At 44.5% G+C, this 17,684-nt stretch overlaps 1 protein-coding gene across 1 annotated transcript in view; it reads right to left on the reverse strand.

Annotated features, from left to right (window-relative positions):
* Window positions 1-17,684, reverse strand: part of LOC8027102 (cytochrome P450 4V2) — a 65,812-nt gene that overhangs the window by 15,124 nt on the left and 33,004 nt on the right. Inside the window, exons 2-5 of the mRNA XM_029995413.4 lie at window positions 13,624-13,733; window positions 11,025-11,113; window positions 10,439-10,632; window positions 1,740-1,809 (exon numbers count right to left, since the gene is read on the reverse strand). Of these exons, the coding sequence (XP_029851273.4) occupies window positions 1,740-1,809; window positions 10,439-10,632; window positions 11,025-11,113; window positions 13,624-13,733 (463 nt within the window). The remainder of the gene's footprint in view (window positions 1-1,739; window positions 1,810-10,438; window positions 10,633-11,024; window positions 11,114-13,623; window positions 13,734-17,684) is intronic.

Genomic DNA, 17,684 nt, shown 5'->3' on the forward strand with positions numbered 1-17,684 from the left:
ATCCGATCCACTGCACAATGGTAGAACAACCGACACCGCTGAACGTGCAGGTAGCGCAAGCGGGTAGCTTCTATACTCAGTCTCGCAAACGTCTGGGGTGTCGACAATGGTGTGCGCACAAGCGCGTGGCCTTTCGAAAGTGATTTTTATGCGTTAACTCTCGTACAGACAAGAGCACTCCGTTGACCTAGGCTCATGTGCCTGTGCATTTGGCTTTCCTGCAGACATTTGTGATATGGAGTATACTTGGGTGGAGCGGGAACAGTCGCGCTCCACCCAACGTTTCGCTACAGCCCTATCGACGACGAACACATTTACGTCTTTTTTTTTGACGCAGCCTTCGGCTGACGAAGCTAAACTCTGCGTAAGCGTTAGGCTGAGGCTCGCGTGCAGTCACTGAATAACCCCTTCGATACAATTACCGGGCGAACGCAGAAGCAGAACTCGTATACAATCTATGCCCGGCGCTTGGCTGAAGTAGGTGCCGTAAAGAATATAATGCACAGGACTTGTTTGGAATAGACGCCGAGCTGTGGAGAAAACGAGCTGTACAATACATCACCGACTTGACGGTTGACGTAACGGTTCTCTCTTTTCACGGATATTGAATGGCTTGTGCGGCAACGCGAGCTATTTGCACCATACCTAGAGTACGAAATTTCTAATAGACCCTTTCCGAAATTCAGTCTGGCAACTTTTATCCCTATTGCCATCTGAAAAATGGCATATTTGCTATACTAATGGTGGCCTTCTGTTTACTGATAAAGGCAGATGTTGAAGATTCTCCTAAGCAGATGATTTGAGGCCTATACATTGTAGACGTTAGAGTGACTTGTAGCAGGAATTGGACGCAAGAGCTGCGTAAGCGTTCATTTCTAACTCGGGCCCAGTCAATCTGTTAGTAGCACACACTCGGCTTCAAAGCCCTTGATGTATATAACTCTATCAAGGCATCTATGTGGGTTGGCGCTTCGGTCTGACTGGTTGCCTCTATTTCGCCGTCGACACTGAAAAAATTTGAAAAATAACTGACATTCTCGTTTACCGTTGACCTGCAACAGTGACGGTGCCCCATAAAATACTGCGGACCACAGGTTCATTGCCACCATTAGTACGGTAATGCCAAACTGCCATTTGAGTCACCATGTGGCACTGAATTCCGGGAAGGGTCTATTGAGTGCAGAAAGCAAAAAACAAATAAACTTCGTCTAGTGGAAAGAATAAAACAAGCCGAGGACCGCAGAAGTGATTTTGTTTAGTCCTTCGTTTAGTCCTTTGTCTGTTTTATTTTTTCCACGATGAATACTTAACCAACACGCTTTTCACGAATAAAATAAACTTGTCTTTCTTAAGCTGCACCAGCAATTGGTGTACCAGGTTTGAACAAATTGGAAATGATTAAATTGGGTTTATTAGAACAAAAATGAAAATTAAAAAAACACACCTAGAGTTCAGAACAAACAGCTTCCAGAGCTGTTCCTCTTCCCAAATTAAAAAAAAAAAAGAAAAAAAAAGTTTAGCGAGCTTTTACAAGGAAAGGTCTTGCGAACTGCTAGTTTTTAACGGGCTCTATTTTCAATCAATGCTCTCATATTGGTAACGGTTGAAGCAAATAGAAATTATGAAATTTCGCTCTTGATTTGGCTTTTTGATACGGTTCTATAGAAACACTTTAAGTGCACGTCTCTAGTGCCTGCGTGTTTTGGTTTGTCTTTTAGTTAGATATCAGAGTCTCTCACCCTCCGATATACTCTCCATACGTCCCGTTCTCGTTTTTCTGCGTGTTGAGGTTGATTCCAAGTAGGGCTTCTGTAAAAAGGTAGAGAAACCACAAAAGAAAGATGAATCAGTTTGCTCTTGCTCCACTCCAATATCAGAGCCGGTCGAAATGACACTGTGCAAATATCTAACACGGGAACAAATTATACTTCAAGCATTCGCGCTGACCAAATATTGAAGCATATGGCGTACTACATAGAAACTGAAATACCTTTCGCGATTCACACTTATGTGGGGACACTAATATTGAACGACGGAAAACATTGCCATTCCAACAAGGTTTGCGTTATCTTGCATTTGCTCGGTGCGAGAGTCATTTACAGGGTTATTCGTATAGCTCTTCCTTCTTTCATTTTGTTCTGGCCGCTATCTTTCCTTATATATAAGTGACAGTTGTTAATTAGGACCGGCGTCCTTCATTTCCGTCTGTGTCTATTCACTTTCCGGTGTTTAAAGTTAAGTAGTTTAACTACCTATATAAAAAGGCGGGTTAATCTTTGGTCTAAAATTGACAGGTTAAACTGTCTTCTTTGCTGCCATTGTATAAAACGCCACGTTTTCTTGGGCATCCAGGCAAGGAGCTACTAACAACGCGAAGTGAGTGAGCCAGGCTCACGTTATTTTAGTAATTAAAAAGATAAAAACAGCCGTTGATTAGGCCGAGGTAATTAAGCGAGCGTTTTAATTTTGTGTGTTGATCGCTGCTATATTGTCATACACTGGGAGCTGCTGCACACGCGGTTTTTAAGCTTTGTTGTCTAACCCTGGCCTTGTTGCGGCGGCGCTTCTCGAGAGCGTAAACCATAAAAACAGTTTGCAGACTAGGAGAGTGAAAGTCGCTTAGTCCTAAAGGCCTTAAGCCTTAATTTGAAGCACTTAATTTTCGAAATAAAAAGGGCTGGGTTAGAACTGTACAGGTGTGATAATATCGTTAAACAAAAAAAACTTCAAAAAATTTAAAAAAAAACTTAGCACGTGATGTTGGAAACAAGCAACAACAACGACCCGACCGTAGGTCTCAAACTTGGTATACATACGGGTCACAAATGTCGTTCTTTGGTGATTCAGTCAGGTAACAATAAAGCGGGCGTACGCAAGCAAAAGAATTGATCGGTCGCAGAGAATAAACACCTTACTTTGACCTAGACTTAGAAAGCCTCTAATTACTTGCCGCACCATCGCTCAGCCTGAATCAGAAATAAGTCCTAGGTACTCGAACATAACGTGCCTTGCTGAACCGAAAGGTGTTTTGTTCAGTTAAAATTCTTCGAGTACGCTCGCCGACACGCGGATCGAAGCACAAAACCACATGTAATACCATTGCAAAAAATTATATATATATATATTGGCAAGCGCGAGCTCTCGTGCAGTGAGTGTCCATTCAAAAATCTTCGTCTACCGGAGAATTAAAATTAATTAATCATGAACCTAAGCAACAAATGATGAGTTAATCGCTTACTCCTCCTCTTTATAGTCGCCCCCATGGCGATTAGCTGTCTTCGCGGTGTCACCACATCAACGATAAAAAGGCATACCTAGATCTATTTTATAACCCGACCACAGCCAACGGTATGCGGAGCGCAAGTTTATCTGCTTCTCTTGCAGGGGTTGCGGTGACGTCAGAAAGGCACCGAACTCTGATTGGTTCTGATCGAAGGATTGTGGGTACACCTCAAGACAGTTTACTTTGAGATCTACACGCTATACTTCAATCAGAGATAATCAGAGCTCGGCGTCTTTCTGACGTCAACGCACTTCCTGGAAGAGAAGCAGACGAATTTGCACTTGGCGTATGATCTGATCAGCCAGTCAAGCAGCCCCTCCCCCCCCCCCTCTCCCCACGCCCCCCCCCCCCCCCGTCCCCCCCACACACACAAAAAAAAGAAAAGAAACGTTTTGTTACGGATTTTGTTGACTTTTTATGAGTACGCCATCAGCGGTAAACTAATCACGCACACGAAAAAGCTCGGGATCGTGGCGAATTCACTGCACACGATTGGTGTAATCGGGGACATCAAACGTACAAAGGCGACGACCACCGTGTTGTTACACTTTCTATAGCTTTTGGATAGACTCCCTCGGATCTATGCGGAGCGCAAGTTCGTCTGCGTCTTGCGCAGGGGTGGCAATGATGTTAGGACGCCAAACTCTTATTGCCTCGTCGAAAAAAAAGAAAAAAAAAAGTGGGTAGACCTTGAGGCATCTAGCTTAAGGTCTGCCCACTACTATCCACCCAATCAAAGCCAATCAGAGCTCGGCCACGTTCTGACGTCACAGCAACTCCAGCGCATAAACCAGACCACTCGCTCTCCGCATAGCGTCGGCTTCGGTAGGACGTATTCTGTTGGGCAACCATGTTTCTCTACCACTATCCGTTGCCAGGTATAATCGCTGACAGCTTGAGAAAAACGCCGGGAGTGGCTTTCTCTGTGCACGCTTCTCGCTGATTGTTATTTGTTATTCGGCTTTCTTAGCGGGAATAGCAGCGGCAGTATTGTTTGCTGGAAGACGGTAATGAGATGTTTGGGACAGGCCACACCTCGCGTTTCTTAAGCTGTCGCTGATAATAGAGGTTATTTACTTAAAAATCGTTCCCAAAGTACGGTATCAGAAATAGCGAGACTATGACTACGGTAATGTCATTTGTAGTTGGGCAAGTTGCTACATCTTAAATTGGAAAAGCTCTAAAAAAAAAAAAAAACACGAGGACCTCGAGAAGAATTGGACGAAACGAGGGGCCCGGAGAGCGTCTCCGACTGGTGTGATTAGCGTCCTTATCCCGCCCATACATCCAAAAGTGGTTCCAAGGTGACAACGAATAACGTCGTAAAAACCGGAGTGTCGCACTGTCGCATGTCGCGATCCTGGCGGTTGGCCGTAGGAATAATGTCGAACAGCACGAACGGCCGCGAGTGTCTCTGTCAATGCCGCGTCCCAACTTCTCGCTGCCGAAGCTTCCGTGGACTGTCACACTGGAGAGCGACCTGCAGCAGAACAGGCGTCTGCCGCATCCAGGACCGCTGCTGGGACGCCGCCAGGATCGCGACCGGCAACAGCACGACACTTGCGTGACGTCGGCGGGCAAAATGTGTAATTAATTATTTTAATTCCCATTGTTTCTCCTCCCAGATCCCTTACTCCTTCTTACTCTGGGGTCACTACAAATTCGAATTTAAACAAAATACTTGTAATACAAAAGAAAATATTGCGAAGTATTCGTAACGTGTCATACGATCACCCTAGTGAACTTCTCTCGAAAAGTTTAAATTTGATGCCCGTAAATAGATTATACAAATATCGTTTATGCATGACCTATAAATCAGAAGTACAAATAAATCTTCATTCCCTTAATGAATTGGCGTCTCTCTCGCCAAGAGTAGCAACATATCCTACTCGAAACACGCAAATTAGGACGCTCCCTATTTGCAAAACTAGGTACGGTGAACAAATGTTAAGATATGCACTTCCCCGATTGCTTAATTTTCTTGTCACTCACAACACTGATCTTCCCACAACATCCGTAAAAAATCTCCAAGTACGATTGCTCAGTTGTCGTTATGTTTCATAACCTTAATTTTTGCTAAGTTGAATAATGCTGTGCTTGCATGGGTACTTATGTACTTTGTTTGTTTTAGCCTCTTATATAGCTGCACCTTTTTTGTAATACTGTCCTGCTTCCATCTCTGAAATTGTTAGCTTTTCTCTTGGTTCTCTTTTTGGATTACTTGTGCCACTGCTGCTATAAATGAGGAAGGGGAAAAGGGGGGGGGGGGGCCGTCAAGCTGCTTGATGCAGCTTTTTTCCTCGGTCTCCCTGCGTTATTGGTGTTTTGACGGAAAACAAACATTATTATTATAAATCGAGGTACCACTTTTTTGACCGCTGTAAACAGACCAGCGAGAGACGCGTTCCAGGTACCATACAATGACCAAGTATAGCTGAAAGCTGCCGTGAATCCCAACGGTGCCGTGCTGAATGTTTCGAGGCTAGGAATAGAGTTAAATAAGGAGTTTGGCAGAGCTGCTCGTGTAAACAAAGCATTCTACATTGCCATGATCTGGTGTCCGTGCCTTGCGGAGTCGGGCACAACACGTGAGCCAAGTGTGCCGAGGGGACCCCTTGTGTGTGTATAACGTAATTAAACTCCAGATCGAGGAAAATATCATGAACAATCACCCGAAAAAAATAAGAAAAAAAAAAAAAAAGACGGGGAAAGGGAAGGGGGGGAATCCCAGTCTCTTTTTTCCTGAGTGGTTATGTTCGTTCCCGCACGTTCACAGGGTGACGGAGAGATGGCGCCACCTTTCTGTTTCCTTGAAAATTGACTTCTAATAATGCGGGAGCAGAGTTGGCAGAATGCACTGAAACGAGAGAAGTGTCATGTCCACCGCTATACCAGAGCTATAGTGCGTTCACCCTTAAGCTTAAGCGGGTTTCACATGCAGCGATTTTGGCCCTAAAGCGGCGCGATTTCTGCCGTCGCGGCGCTCGTGCCGCTGAATTGCTGGTGCTGGCTAGAGCGCCGCGACGGCAGAAATCGCGCCGCTCTAGGGCCAAAACCGCTGCATGTGAGCTAGGCTTTAGACTAGAAACTCCGCCTTCAGCGCGAGCTCGCTGGCTTCCGCTGTGCTTTGGTTGCGGGTGCCTGCGCGTTCACATTTCGCTTAAGGAAAGAAGAAAACTGGCGCTTGATGTGGACGTGTTACATACAAAATAACAGTGGCACCACCTTCCGGAGCTGTTTGTAAGCAGGTATTTCTTCGATACTGTCGCAGAAATTAGCAGGCCACGAAGTGAGAGCGTAATCACGCCTCTACTTAATCGCTGTTTCCAATGATCAACGAGCACGTACGAAATAATATCATAGCGTAAAGCTGTGCTCTACACTTCGTTTGACCTTAGGTCCAAAAAAAAAAAAAAGCCGACATGAATGGGTCACTCGATATGGTATTTATTCTCGCAAAGGTTTTTATTTGTACATGACATATGAGAGCCCAACTACCCAGAACACAATTTGCGTCTCGAAATTCGTTTTCCTTCCGCCCGGAAACCGCCGATCGGGAACTGGCCGGTTTGAGTCGCGCTCACTCTCTTCTACGTGGTCACCTGTTGTTCGTTATGGTTTAGAGATACACACACACATATATAATCAAAGTCGCCGGTAATCGAAGGCTCACACTCGATATTAAAAATATATTAAAAAACTGAAAAACATTTAGAACTCGCTGTAATGCCGAATTAGAGCGCAGCTCTTCAGGAGGAGGAGGGGAGGATACGGAGGAAACGGTATGCCCCTCCTCCTTATCTGTACCGTCTCCTCCTCCCTCCTCATCTACTCCTCCCGTGCTCCTCGCCTCCTCCCCCTTCTCTAATCCTCCTCCCTCCTCGTCATCCTTCCTCCTCCTCCCCATCCTCCTCTTCCTTCCTCCTCCCCCTCTCCCTCCCCCTCCTCCCTCCCGCGCGGTGCATTATGGAAAACGTCCCATAATGCAATGCGCGCGTCACCGCGGTGCGTTATGGAACGTTTCCCATAATGAAACCGCTCAATTACGCCGACAACGACGCCGACGCCGAATGGGGCGCGTTACTCTTGAACTGTGATGTCTGCGAAAGCCGAACTATGACACTGTGGTCGAATCAATTCGACATCTCAAGTGACATAAGTCGGCTTTTACGCCGACTTATGTGGCACGTTGTGTCTGAAGACTTCTATATTCGCGTATAGTCCACCCCACTTTGCGCATTTTGCCCTTCCCCTCACTCAACATGGTTTTAGACACCACACCCTACCCCTACATCCGCATTGACTATTTGAATTTCTTGGTTTGCCGCCACGTTCAAAATTTTCTGCTCATTATTCCTTTACTTCTATTCCCCTCCCCCTGCCCGTGTGAGTCTTTTTCCCCTGATGGGCGGATAACATTTACGCACGGTCAATTACGTTTTGCCCGTCTAATAACTACAACAGTAACAACAAATATCTTTGACCAGGAACGCTTACTTAATGCGTGTGCAGCAATTCTGTCGCACAAAGACTGCCACGTGATGGGACGACGCCACATCACGTGGTCATCTCACTTGAGATAGCATGTTGTGCGACGCGACCTCGACGCGTAATGCGGCTTGAGTTTACAGGTTTTGGTATAGACAGAATTGCACCAGCGCTAACAACCCTATAGCGCATTCTACTCACAAACATTTCGTCGGGCATGATCGAAACAGGCTATAGTTACCTCCAACTTAAGAAACAGTCCCGTGTCTTTTAATACCACTCCTAGGCCAAGAACACCGTGCCCTATATCCATAAGAATACCGAAGAACGCACCGCTTGCACTTTGCATTAGTTGAGCTGAATTATTGGAGGAAGATTGATTATCGGTGTTTCGAAGGCTACGCTGGTCAGTAGTGACGCTCCAGTTTAGAGTGTGTACAATATAAGCTGAAAGCATTCATTTATCACACAGGATATAGTAGCCCCTGAAATATTTATACAGGCGCTAAGCCATTACAAGCTTCCTAAGCTTCCAAACTTTCATAAAACGACGGTAGGACAGCATCCAGAGGGAGAAGGGTAATGCAGCCATGCACGGAGCAGATGATATATAGGGAAGCAGCGCAGTGGATTGATCGTGTAAAATCTGATATTAAAACGCCTCCGTGTCCCCAAGTGCCCAAACGTCTCTGAGATCGCCTATACACAAAGCTCTCCTTCGGTCGATGGGCTCGATCTCTCAAGCACCCTGTTCGCTCGTGTAAGTGCTCGGGCTTTATCGGGCGCTCAAGCAATGTTGATCAATTTAAAAATGCTATCTTACGGTGTATTAGGAAAGCATAGTGGTCATGCTCCCTCGTCTAGCGACCGAGTATTTCAAACGGTCGGAAGGGAGATTTGCTCACCGGCCATTTCGAAGTAAATGACGGCAGTCTGTAAGTTTGCAGTTTGACTACTATATAGGCCCTGACAGCTTAAAGGAGCTGTGCAATAATTTCAGTGCTTTGCTTCGCTTGAATAATTTGGGAGTTGGTGTCTCGACCTTTCTGAGGTAAGGATATGCAGGCAAAAGCGGATTTTTGTTCTTTGTGTTTTTGTTCGCGCGGAGTTCCGGTGAAGCTCTATCTTTACATCCATCTTTGAGCAGCGAGAACTCATCCGCTCGCGACCGCGGGACCACGTGCTGGCGCAGCGCCAACAATATGCTGAAAGGAGGAAAGTCTTATCCGGGTCCGGCTATCCCCGCCCGGCTGGTCCTCCTCTGCTTCCCCCCCCCCCCCCCCCCCTTTCCCTCACCGCCGTCTAGCGGCTGTTCGCGGTAGCAGATGGAGCTGACGGTTTTGTGGACCTAGGATAGATGGCGCCACTAAATCTCCGTATAACAAAAGTTTTGTCGATAATACCAAGTTTTTGATGCATTTATATTTATGTTGGAACGACAAGATTTATAGAAAAGTTAAATTTTATCGAGCAGGTATTCGCACAACTTCCTATCTCTCTACAAGACCCCCATTGACGTCATCCCGCGTGGTTCTCATGGCCGCCGCTCGCGGCTATAGGTTGGGGAATATTTTAATTTTTGCCTCGCGATTACGCGGCGGAATCGTAACATTTCGAAGGAAGGAGGTGTGTCTTCTGTCCTTCGTGACAAGGTAAACAATATCAAAAGTACAAGATGCCGATGCTTTCAACGTTAAAATCGTTGCACAGCTCCTTTAAAAAAACACAGGGCGTGGCTGGTTCCGAGCACGTTTTTCGACAAGGTACAATGAGGCCCCCTCAGGAGAATTTTACAATTTTATATTTCGGACGCTCGAGTTCATTATGAAAATCGGCCTCGGAGTCCGCCACGTCAAAGTGGCAGCATTGCCTAAAATAAACCCCCGATTGAGGCCTCAGAGTGTCTACCGTTGTTTCTCCATGAAACTTAATTTCTTCAGGGATGTCTATTAGCACTAAGTTCGTTTGAGCTAAGTCTTAGACAGCCCTGAAAAAGCCAAGTCCCTTAGCGAAACGTCGACTGTTACTTTGAGGTTTCAAAAGGGGGGGATCAGTGGCCGAGTGGGCTGAAGCGCACACCCAGCTCGACGCACGTGGAGCGAAAGCTCGCGCTGCAGAACCCAGGGATTCTAGGTTCGAGCCCCACCCCTGCCCGTTTCGATCTGGATGAGCATCGTACCGGCGTGCTGTCGTGTATCACTACTGCGTGGTGCACGTTAAAGACCCCAGGCTAGCGGTTATACCGCATTGGCCAAATTGCTCATCTACAGCGAGTAACTCGTCGCAACTTTGAAATGGCTGACCAACTACACGCTGTATAAATATCCACACAACCCCAATTATTATTATTCAAAAAGTTAGATTTAGATGCCTGTGTGTGCGTTTTTTTATAAAATTCTATTACGTTTCAGTATTGTTTGAGTGACGATAATGCTATTTCCTATGTGAGGTTCCGTTGTGAAAGCTGTGGCGTTTTGTTTAAGCTATTTCGGTGTATAGGTGATTGCTAGGCTATAGGTGACAAATTAATGGAAAACTTTTATGAATCCTTAAGTCGCCAAGTTATGACGACAGCGGCGAGTGTTAATTCTGTTTTTGAGCGAAAAAACTGTCCTTATTATTTCTAAACCTCAAACGCAACCAGACACGGCACTACCTGCGCCTCACCTCCGATGACGTCGAGGCTGCACCTTTTGGTGACGTCGTTGATCCGAACTTGCTCGTTCTTGACCGACATGTCGTGCAACGTCTCCGACATGGCGTCCGCGTGCTCGTTAAAAATGTCCATGAACTTTTCCAGGATCTTGAAGTGGAATCCCGGAGTCTGCACTTTCCGCTTTGCGCGCCAGATGTCGCCAGCGCTGCGAAGATAGTTAGTAAGTTAGTCTTGTTCATTCTAACATACTAAGATAATTTAATTTTTCGGAGACACGCGAGAGACTATAGTGTCACCAGGGTGGAAAGGCTGAACGTTTTTTTTTTCTTTTATCAAATAAAAGATCATATAAAAACGTAGAGACGCCATCAGAATCCGTGCCATTGAACTGGTATCATTATGCTTGCTTTTTATTAAAATTGTTGATCATACCTGGCTAGCACATTTTGTTCCCACTGAAATTAGGCTGTATTAACACTGACGACAAAATCGCTATACTCGGCGGGTTGTATTGCAAAAGGAATGCACATGCTTATAATCAAATGACGAGTTTCTAGGTTTTCGCCAGGATTGAAAGCCCCTAAAACCATTACTTACACGTAGAGGAGATTTCGCGGTCCCAGCCAGGGTATTGTGAATGTGTAAAAGAACGGCTTGTTCAGGTTGACGGCACTGGATAGCAGCACCTGTGGAAGACGAATCACAGTGAAAGACGCTCGACCAAGACACACGAGGCAACCCCGATTTATTACGCTGATTTTGCGAGAAAAGCAAAGCACAAATCGGGCAGGTTGGTAAAATAAGCGACCATTAAATGTCATGCGCTACGGTAAACTTTCAAACGTTTGAACTTTCCCGTTATGCAGAATCTGCGCCTTTGTCCACAGAGTTCAGAAAACTTAGCGTCCTTCTCTTAACAAGTTTGTAATTCTAGACTTCTCCATTGCTATAATTTCTGCGTCAACGATGGCATCCTTTTCGTTCTCTTGTATGCCCACATCGTTCCTCGGATTCCACCCTAACATTCCGAGCTCAATTGCATTGAATGTGATTTCCTTTCTTTTTCTCTTTTTTTAACAAACCGATTTCTTTAGGTTGTTTAAAATTGAGTTGATGGAATAAATGCCAAAGAAATCGAACATTCGCAGAAGAGCTTCATTCAATGAGTCGTATGATATGACAGATACAACAACCCTTTCATGTAATGCCATATTTATAAATTGTCTTGCCGTCGTGGTTGCTATCAGTCTTCAGGAAGGGCAGCACGGGGATTTCACGGATATATTTTTGTTGAAAAAGGCTTCCGGTAGCACTCTTCTAGTATAAAATTAGCCACGCCCTGAATTAACTCTGCGCTGACAAAGAAAAGGACCGCTTGCGTCGTTTCATAACCGTGACCTTTTTGTCATAACGAACACCTGCATTAAATTTATGAGGTCTGTTATCATCCGAAACCCCTTGAAAATTACATGTATAGAACTAAATTGACTTTCGTAAAGGTGTATTTATTTTAATTTGTACTGTAACGATTAATGGTCAAGGGCGTTCAGCATATTTCCTTGCCCGCCAACCAAACTATTTTTGTGGCGTTATCACGTGTCTAAAAACAAACAAGAAATATTATTACAAAAAAATTTGTCACTACACGAGTTGAAGTGAATTGTAAAATAAATTAAATTACCAAAAAATACCAAATAAAAAAAACAACTAAAGAATGTTTTCGTGAAGATGATGTGCGGGCTTCTGAGTGAAACTGCCGCGTTTCAAAGCATTAAATGCTATCAACGCTACCCCCCCCCCCCCCCCCTTCCCACAATCTCGTCCGTCCGTCCCTCTCTCTGTCTGTGCATTTCTCGCTAAAGTTTGGGGGAAATTGACATCACGAGACCTAAACACGCATTCAGTTTCTCAGCTAAATTTATCGGGAAACTTAATGTCAAGTGACCTGACGTCACGGGTCATATAGACTAATTCAGTTTCCCCGCGAAATGCAGAGGCAAATTGACGTCACCTGTCCTATACACCAATTCAGTTTCCGCTCTAAATTTGGCGGGAAAGTGGCGTCACGTGACGTCAGGGGAAATCGACGGCCGTGACCTATACGTCAACTAACTTTCCCCGCTAAATTTAGCGGGAAAATTCACGTCTTGTGACCTAGACGCCATTCCAGTTTTTCCGCTAAGTTTAGCGGGAGAAATCGACGTCAGGTGACTTGACGTCACGTGTCCTTTCCCAGGTGGATCTAGCGGGAAAAATTATGTAACTTTGACACACCAATCCCCTGACCAAATTTCCTATAATGCATTTTATGCATTCTTAATTTTAAAGGTAAAGGTCGTGGCGAATTTTTTTTTTCTTTTTATGCCAAGAGCCTTACGACGATAACCTCGGACATAAAGGTTTTCGTTTTTACTTCGAGTTCCTGGATACATCTGGATATTGAATCCGCTCTCTATTCGGAGTACGTTTGGGTATATTTCAAGTTTCAACATACTGTTATAGGCATAAAACGAATATTTAACGAGACGCGAAAGAAATAATTTTCTCCATATCCTCGCAGGTATTTTTTTCTCAAGAAGAACGAATATGTTCCTTGATATTCTTGACATGCATAACAAGAGAGCAATTGAGGAGATGCATCGTTCAAATTCTGGTTCTAGATACTTTCTAACATTGAAAAGCGATTCAAAGGAACCGTAGATATTTATAAAATATACATAAAATATCTTTCAAGTGGCTTTTATAGGCTACCATGTAGTCGCATCATTTATAATTTAAATAGATTTGCAATGGCTTTCTTAAAAGGTGAAGAACAAACCGTGAGATTAAATTTTGAATTCTAAGTTACTTGGTTCTAGCTTCGTTGAAGAGCTCTTCCATAAAATAGTTTGTTGAAGCATGGCCTCGGAGATTATTTTTCGCGCTGGTTGCGGAGCGCGCGAAAATTCTCAGAGGCCATGATGGAAGCATCTTCCCAAACGTAGTTCAGTGTGAAGACACAGTGTTCGTAGTTATTTATTCATTGCTCTATTTTCAGGGTCACACTAACAGCTATATGCCTTTATAAAAAATTCACAACGCACCGTTTTTATTTAAATATATATATTATCTTTTTTGTTGCCAAGAGATTTTTGTATTTGAGATACACCTTTTTTTTATTAAACACTTTGCGCAGTGCATTATACAAATGGCTTACCTCAGCGTGTTCGGCCGTTTGAATCACGACGATTGGAACAGCTGCGATGTATGCCTTGAACGTCCGGTTTTTGAACATCTCACACAGTCCACGCACGCTCTCGGAAAACTCTGTAATATGACATGGAAGAAGAAAAGAAGTAAATAAAACTACGCATGTATTTATCTATGTTTTATAACTAAACAGAGCATTGTTTGGTAATTGAAGCCGTTCAGTTTAATTGAAAAAGATATAGAGACAAATCAAAACTGGACTTCATATGTTTTCTGCACTGCACTGCGTGCAAGAGGTGGAATCAGCACACGCGGAGTCTTCCACGCAAATAAAGAAACAAGTTGCAAGCTACAACAAAAAGATGTACATTGGCGGTAGCTTTCTCAAAAAAAAAAAAAGAATGCTATAGATATTGTAAGTAGCAGTTAAAAATAATCAGTCATTGACATCTTTTATGCCAAACTAGGCGCGCGCTCTTAACGACGTCCCTCTCATGGCTAATGTCTGGCTCATACATTTGCGTTTGAGTGGTGTGAGCATGTCGCCATCTATCAAGTAGCCTTGCAACTCTTGCGGTCTGCGTATAATAGGATTAACTATTTCACGGTATGTTGCGAGAATAAATCTGCGCAATATTTACGAGAAGTGGTCACCTATTAAGTTGTAATAATTATTCCAATCCCAAAGTTCAAGGAAAAAGGAGTGAAAATCGACGGATAAACTCTTATAAACCACATTAGAAAGGGGGGGGGGGGGGGCAGGGTGCTACGGCATGGCTCTTTTAGGGCATGAGGGTAGTTAGAGGGTTTGTTCCGACGCTTGCCTTCTCCAAGAAGGAGGTAACAGATCTCGCCATGGTCAGGCGCGTCAGATTTCATCTCCCGTTCCAGTGTTTCATGGGTGCTCGATAGGTGGCGTCAGTGCGTTCTCTCCAGACTTGTGCCTATCTTAGATATTCTACTTAAGATACTGTGTTTCGAATACTTTTTGTAGTGTTTCGGTATCTTGCGAATACATTTCATCTAAAGTATTTACTGCTCTATCTTAATTACATTTCTCACAATCTTGTGCTCAGTATCTGAAATGCATTTTTCAACCTTAAAACATATGTGTCGCCGTAACAATCTACGGAACTAGGAATCGTCAGACTCCAGGGGAAAGCTGAACTGATTCGGACCTGGAGGCAAGCGACCAGACACAAACAGTAAACAAGGCACGAGCAAAACGCAGTCTCCGAATGCCAACAAACGACCACATGGATAGCCCGAAGTACGGCCCCTTTATGTGTCCTCCTGTCCGGTTATTTTTTTTTTAGGTTGTTTTTGAAAAGCACATTATGCTTAGAGCTAGCAAAGTGCTGGTGATGTCATTGGGATTTTAGATATTTTATTTGATCCTAGAGCGGAAAATTGTGACACCATCGCTTGGTACGTTCGCAAATGAACCGATTTCAGAAATCGCCGGTTCACGGGGTGATGGTATGAGAATGTGCGAGCACGTTTTTAAGGGAGCGCGAACACTCCCTCGGCCAAGGAAGCTAGATCCTACTAGCTATATTGAGCTGCAGTTACCTAGATTGGCCTTTCCCCAAGCCCCTTGTGTACCTATTGTGGTTTAACTTTGGCACCCAAGCTCCTTCAAAAGCGTTTTTTTTTTTTGTTCCGATTGCACAGTTTCTTGCCAGGTGGAGTGAGAGACTGGAAGCGGTTTCTGGGACGCTCTCGTGCTTTACTTTTTAGCCGTCAAGTCATATTCCGAACTTATTGCAAAGTCCGTCATGACCCTAGCCTGCTGCCAAATTAAGGCACGCCAGCTGCCATGCTTACAATATGTAAATCCCCCCTTCCCTCTAAAATCTTTCGGTACCCATTATGTTGCACGTTCCGCATTATTTCGAAGTAAACATCGATTGCAGCAGCAATGTCGCTTTTTGAAAGTTATAAACATTACAGCAGAATATGACTTTCAGTGAAGTCGTCGCAGGTAGAGCATACCTTTTGACTTTTTTATTCTAAATTATCAGCTTGCGACCCAGTTGCCGAGAATCTGCGAATGCAATTCCATTACTTTTTCAAAGTATTCGTGCTCTACTCGTGATAGTTCGTAGTAAAAGTAACTCAAATACTACTCTAAATACATTTTTAAAGAGGTATTTAGTACATCATCTTAAATACTTTTGTTAGGTATTTGACACAACACTGGTTCTCTCATCACCATCATCATCGTCGCCGTTAGAGAGCCTATATTTAAGAGAGGGAGCAACTCAAACCACGGAGAAAGTTCGCAATTTAGTGGCGAACACCTCCTCCGCCAATTGGTCTCAAGTGCGCATGCGTTGCGTTCTCCCGTGGTGACGAGAAAAACGGGCGTAAAGGCGGAGACGCTCGCGCACGATCAACGCTTATGGTCACCTCCTCGCCGCTAGTTTTGCAAACGTGACCCGTAAAGCACGTGATCCTAACCGAGCCTTCGGAAACACTTTGTAATTTAGGCTCACTACTCGTTGTAAGCGGTCAGAAGCGGTCACAAAGCAATCGGCCGCACTCAAAGCGCGCAAGACAACGATTAAAAATTCTGTTTACGCGAGAGCACCAGACATGTACACGTTTAACTGGAAAAGCGCATCAAAGACACGTGGAGGCGACAAAGAAGGTGCAGGAACAAGCCCTACTTACACCTAAACGTTTGTTGGAACAACGCTTACTATCTGTACACGCAGTCAAGCTCCGAACGCACACACACAGACACAAAAAAGCGAAATCTTTTTTAGTTAAGTTTACCGACGGTGCACTTACGCACTCTTACGCAAGAGGCCTCAAATTTTCCAGTTTCATTTTCAAGTTTCACTACGATTTTCGAATCTTCAAGATTAGGCGCAAAGAAGCACCTACCTCGATGAATGAGGAGATTGTCTGATGGGGAGCATGTGACAGGTAGGGCGTGTTCACGTTCGTTGTCATTTATACACCTGTTCGTTTGCCAAACGCACACTCTACCGCGAGTCATTGTACTCTCGTAGACAACTGACGTTGCACACTCAACGTACTGCGCTGCGTGTTTCTTAGCACATGTCTTTGTTCCTTTTCTTTTTTGTTGCACTCTTGAGCACATGCTAGATTAGAGCCACTAAATGAGTTACGCTCATTGATATTGTTGTGGGCGCCGCAATCTTGGTGCTTAGAACAGAGCAGACGCAACTGCCGATCGTCATGATTCAAAAGTGCAAGTTCCTCAGCATTAGATTCGGCGCTAGGAAACTCATTTAATACTGCATTGCTCTGCCGCGAACTGTTTAAACATTTGCCGAGGACTGAAAAACATTTTTTGTGATTCTAGATAAAGCTGCAGATAACTGGCAACCATGATTTTAAGCCCCCTGGTTACTCTGAAGCGTAGCTTATTTAGGAGCTCTAGGCAAGACCATTTAGACGGGACAGAGAGCACCACAGACAGTTCAAAGTGTGCGGCAACTCTCTTAAAGTTATGGGGTAGCCTATGGACGTATGGGATCCGCCACCGTTCTATTGTTTTTTTTTTTCCTGAAAGTTTTTTTTTCGCGACTTCTTCTTTCTCACGTTCACGTATTTTTTAGATGCTTTTTGAGTTAAACCTGCACCAACTAGCCCACTTAACCATTTTAATGTACATGTTACTGAAATTTGGCAACTAAATACCGTTACTTGCTACTCACTCAAAAGGTAATTAACTTAGTTACTTGTTACTGCAACTCAAGGGGAACGCGCTACCTCATCTTGCAAGTAGCGCGTTATATTTCTTGTTACTCCGAATGTATGCGGAGCGCAAGTTGGTCTGCTTCTTGCACAGGGGTTCCGGTGATGTCAGAACACCGAGCTCCTATTGGCTCTGATTTGACAATAGCGGGTAGACCTTAAGGCATCTAGCATTGAGGTCTACCCACTATCCTCCCAATCAAAGCCAATCAGAACTCGGCGTCGTTCTGACGTCACCGCAACCTCTGCGCAGGAGGCAGACGAACTTGCGCTCCGGGTTGTTTCTTCCTACGAAGCGGTAGCCACGACTCCAAGAATTGTCGTCATTACTAACTC

Source organism: Ixodes scapularis, unplaced genomic scaffold, assembly GCF_016920785.2.
Source record: "Ixodes scapularis isolate PalLabHiFi unplaced genomic scaffold, ASM1692078v2 PGA_scaffold3__209_contigs__length_174095766, whole genome shotgun sequence".
NCBI classification, from domain to species: domain Eukaryota; kingdom Metazoa; phylum Arthropoda; class Arachnida; order Ixodida; family Ixodidae; genus Ixodes; species Ixodes scapularis.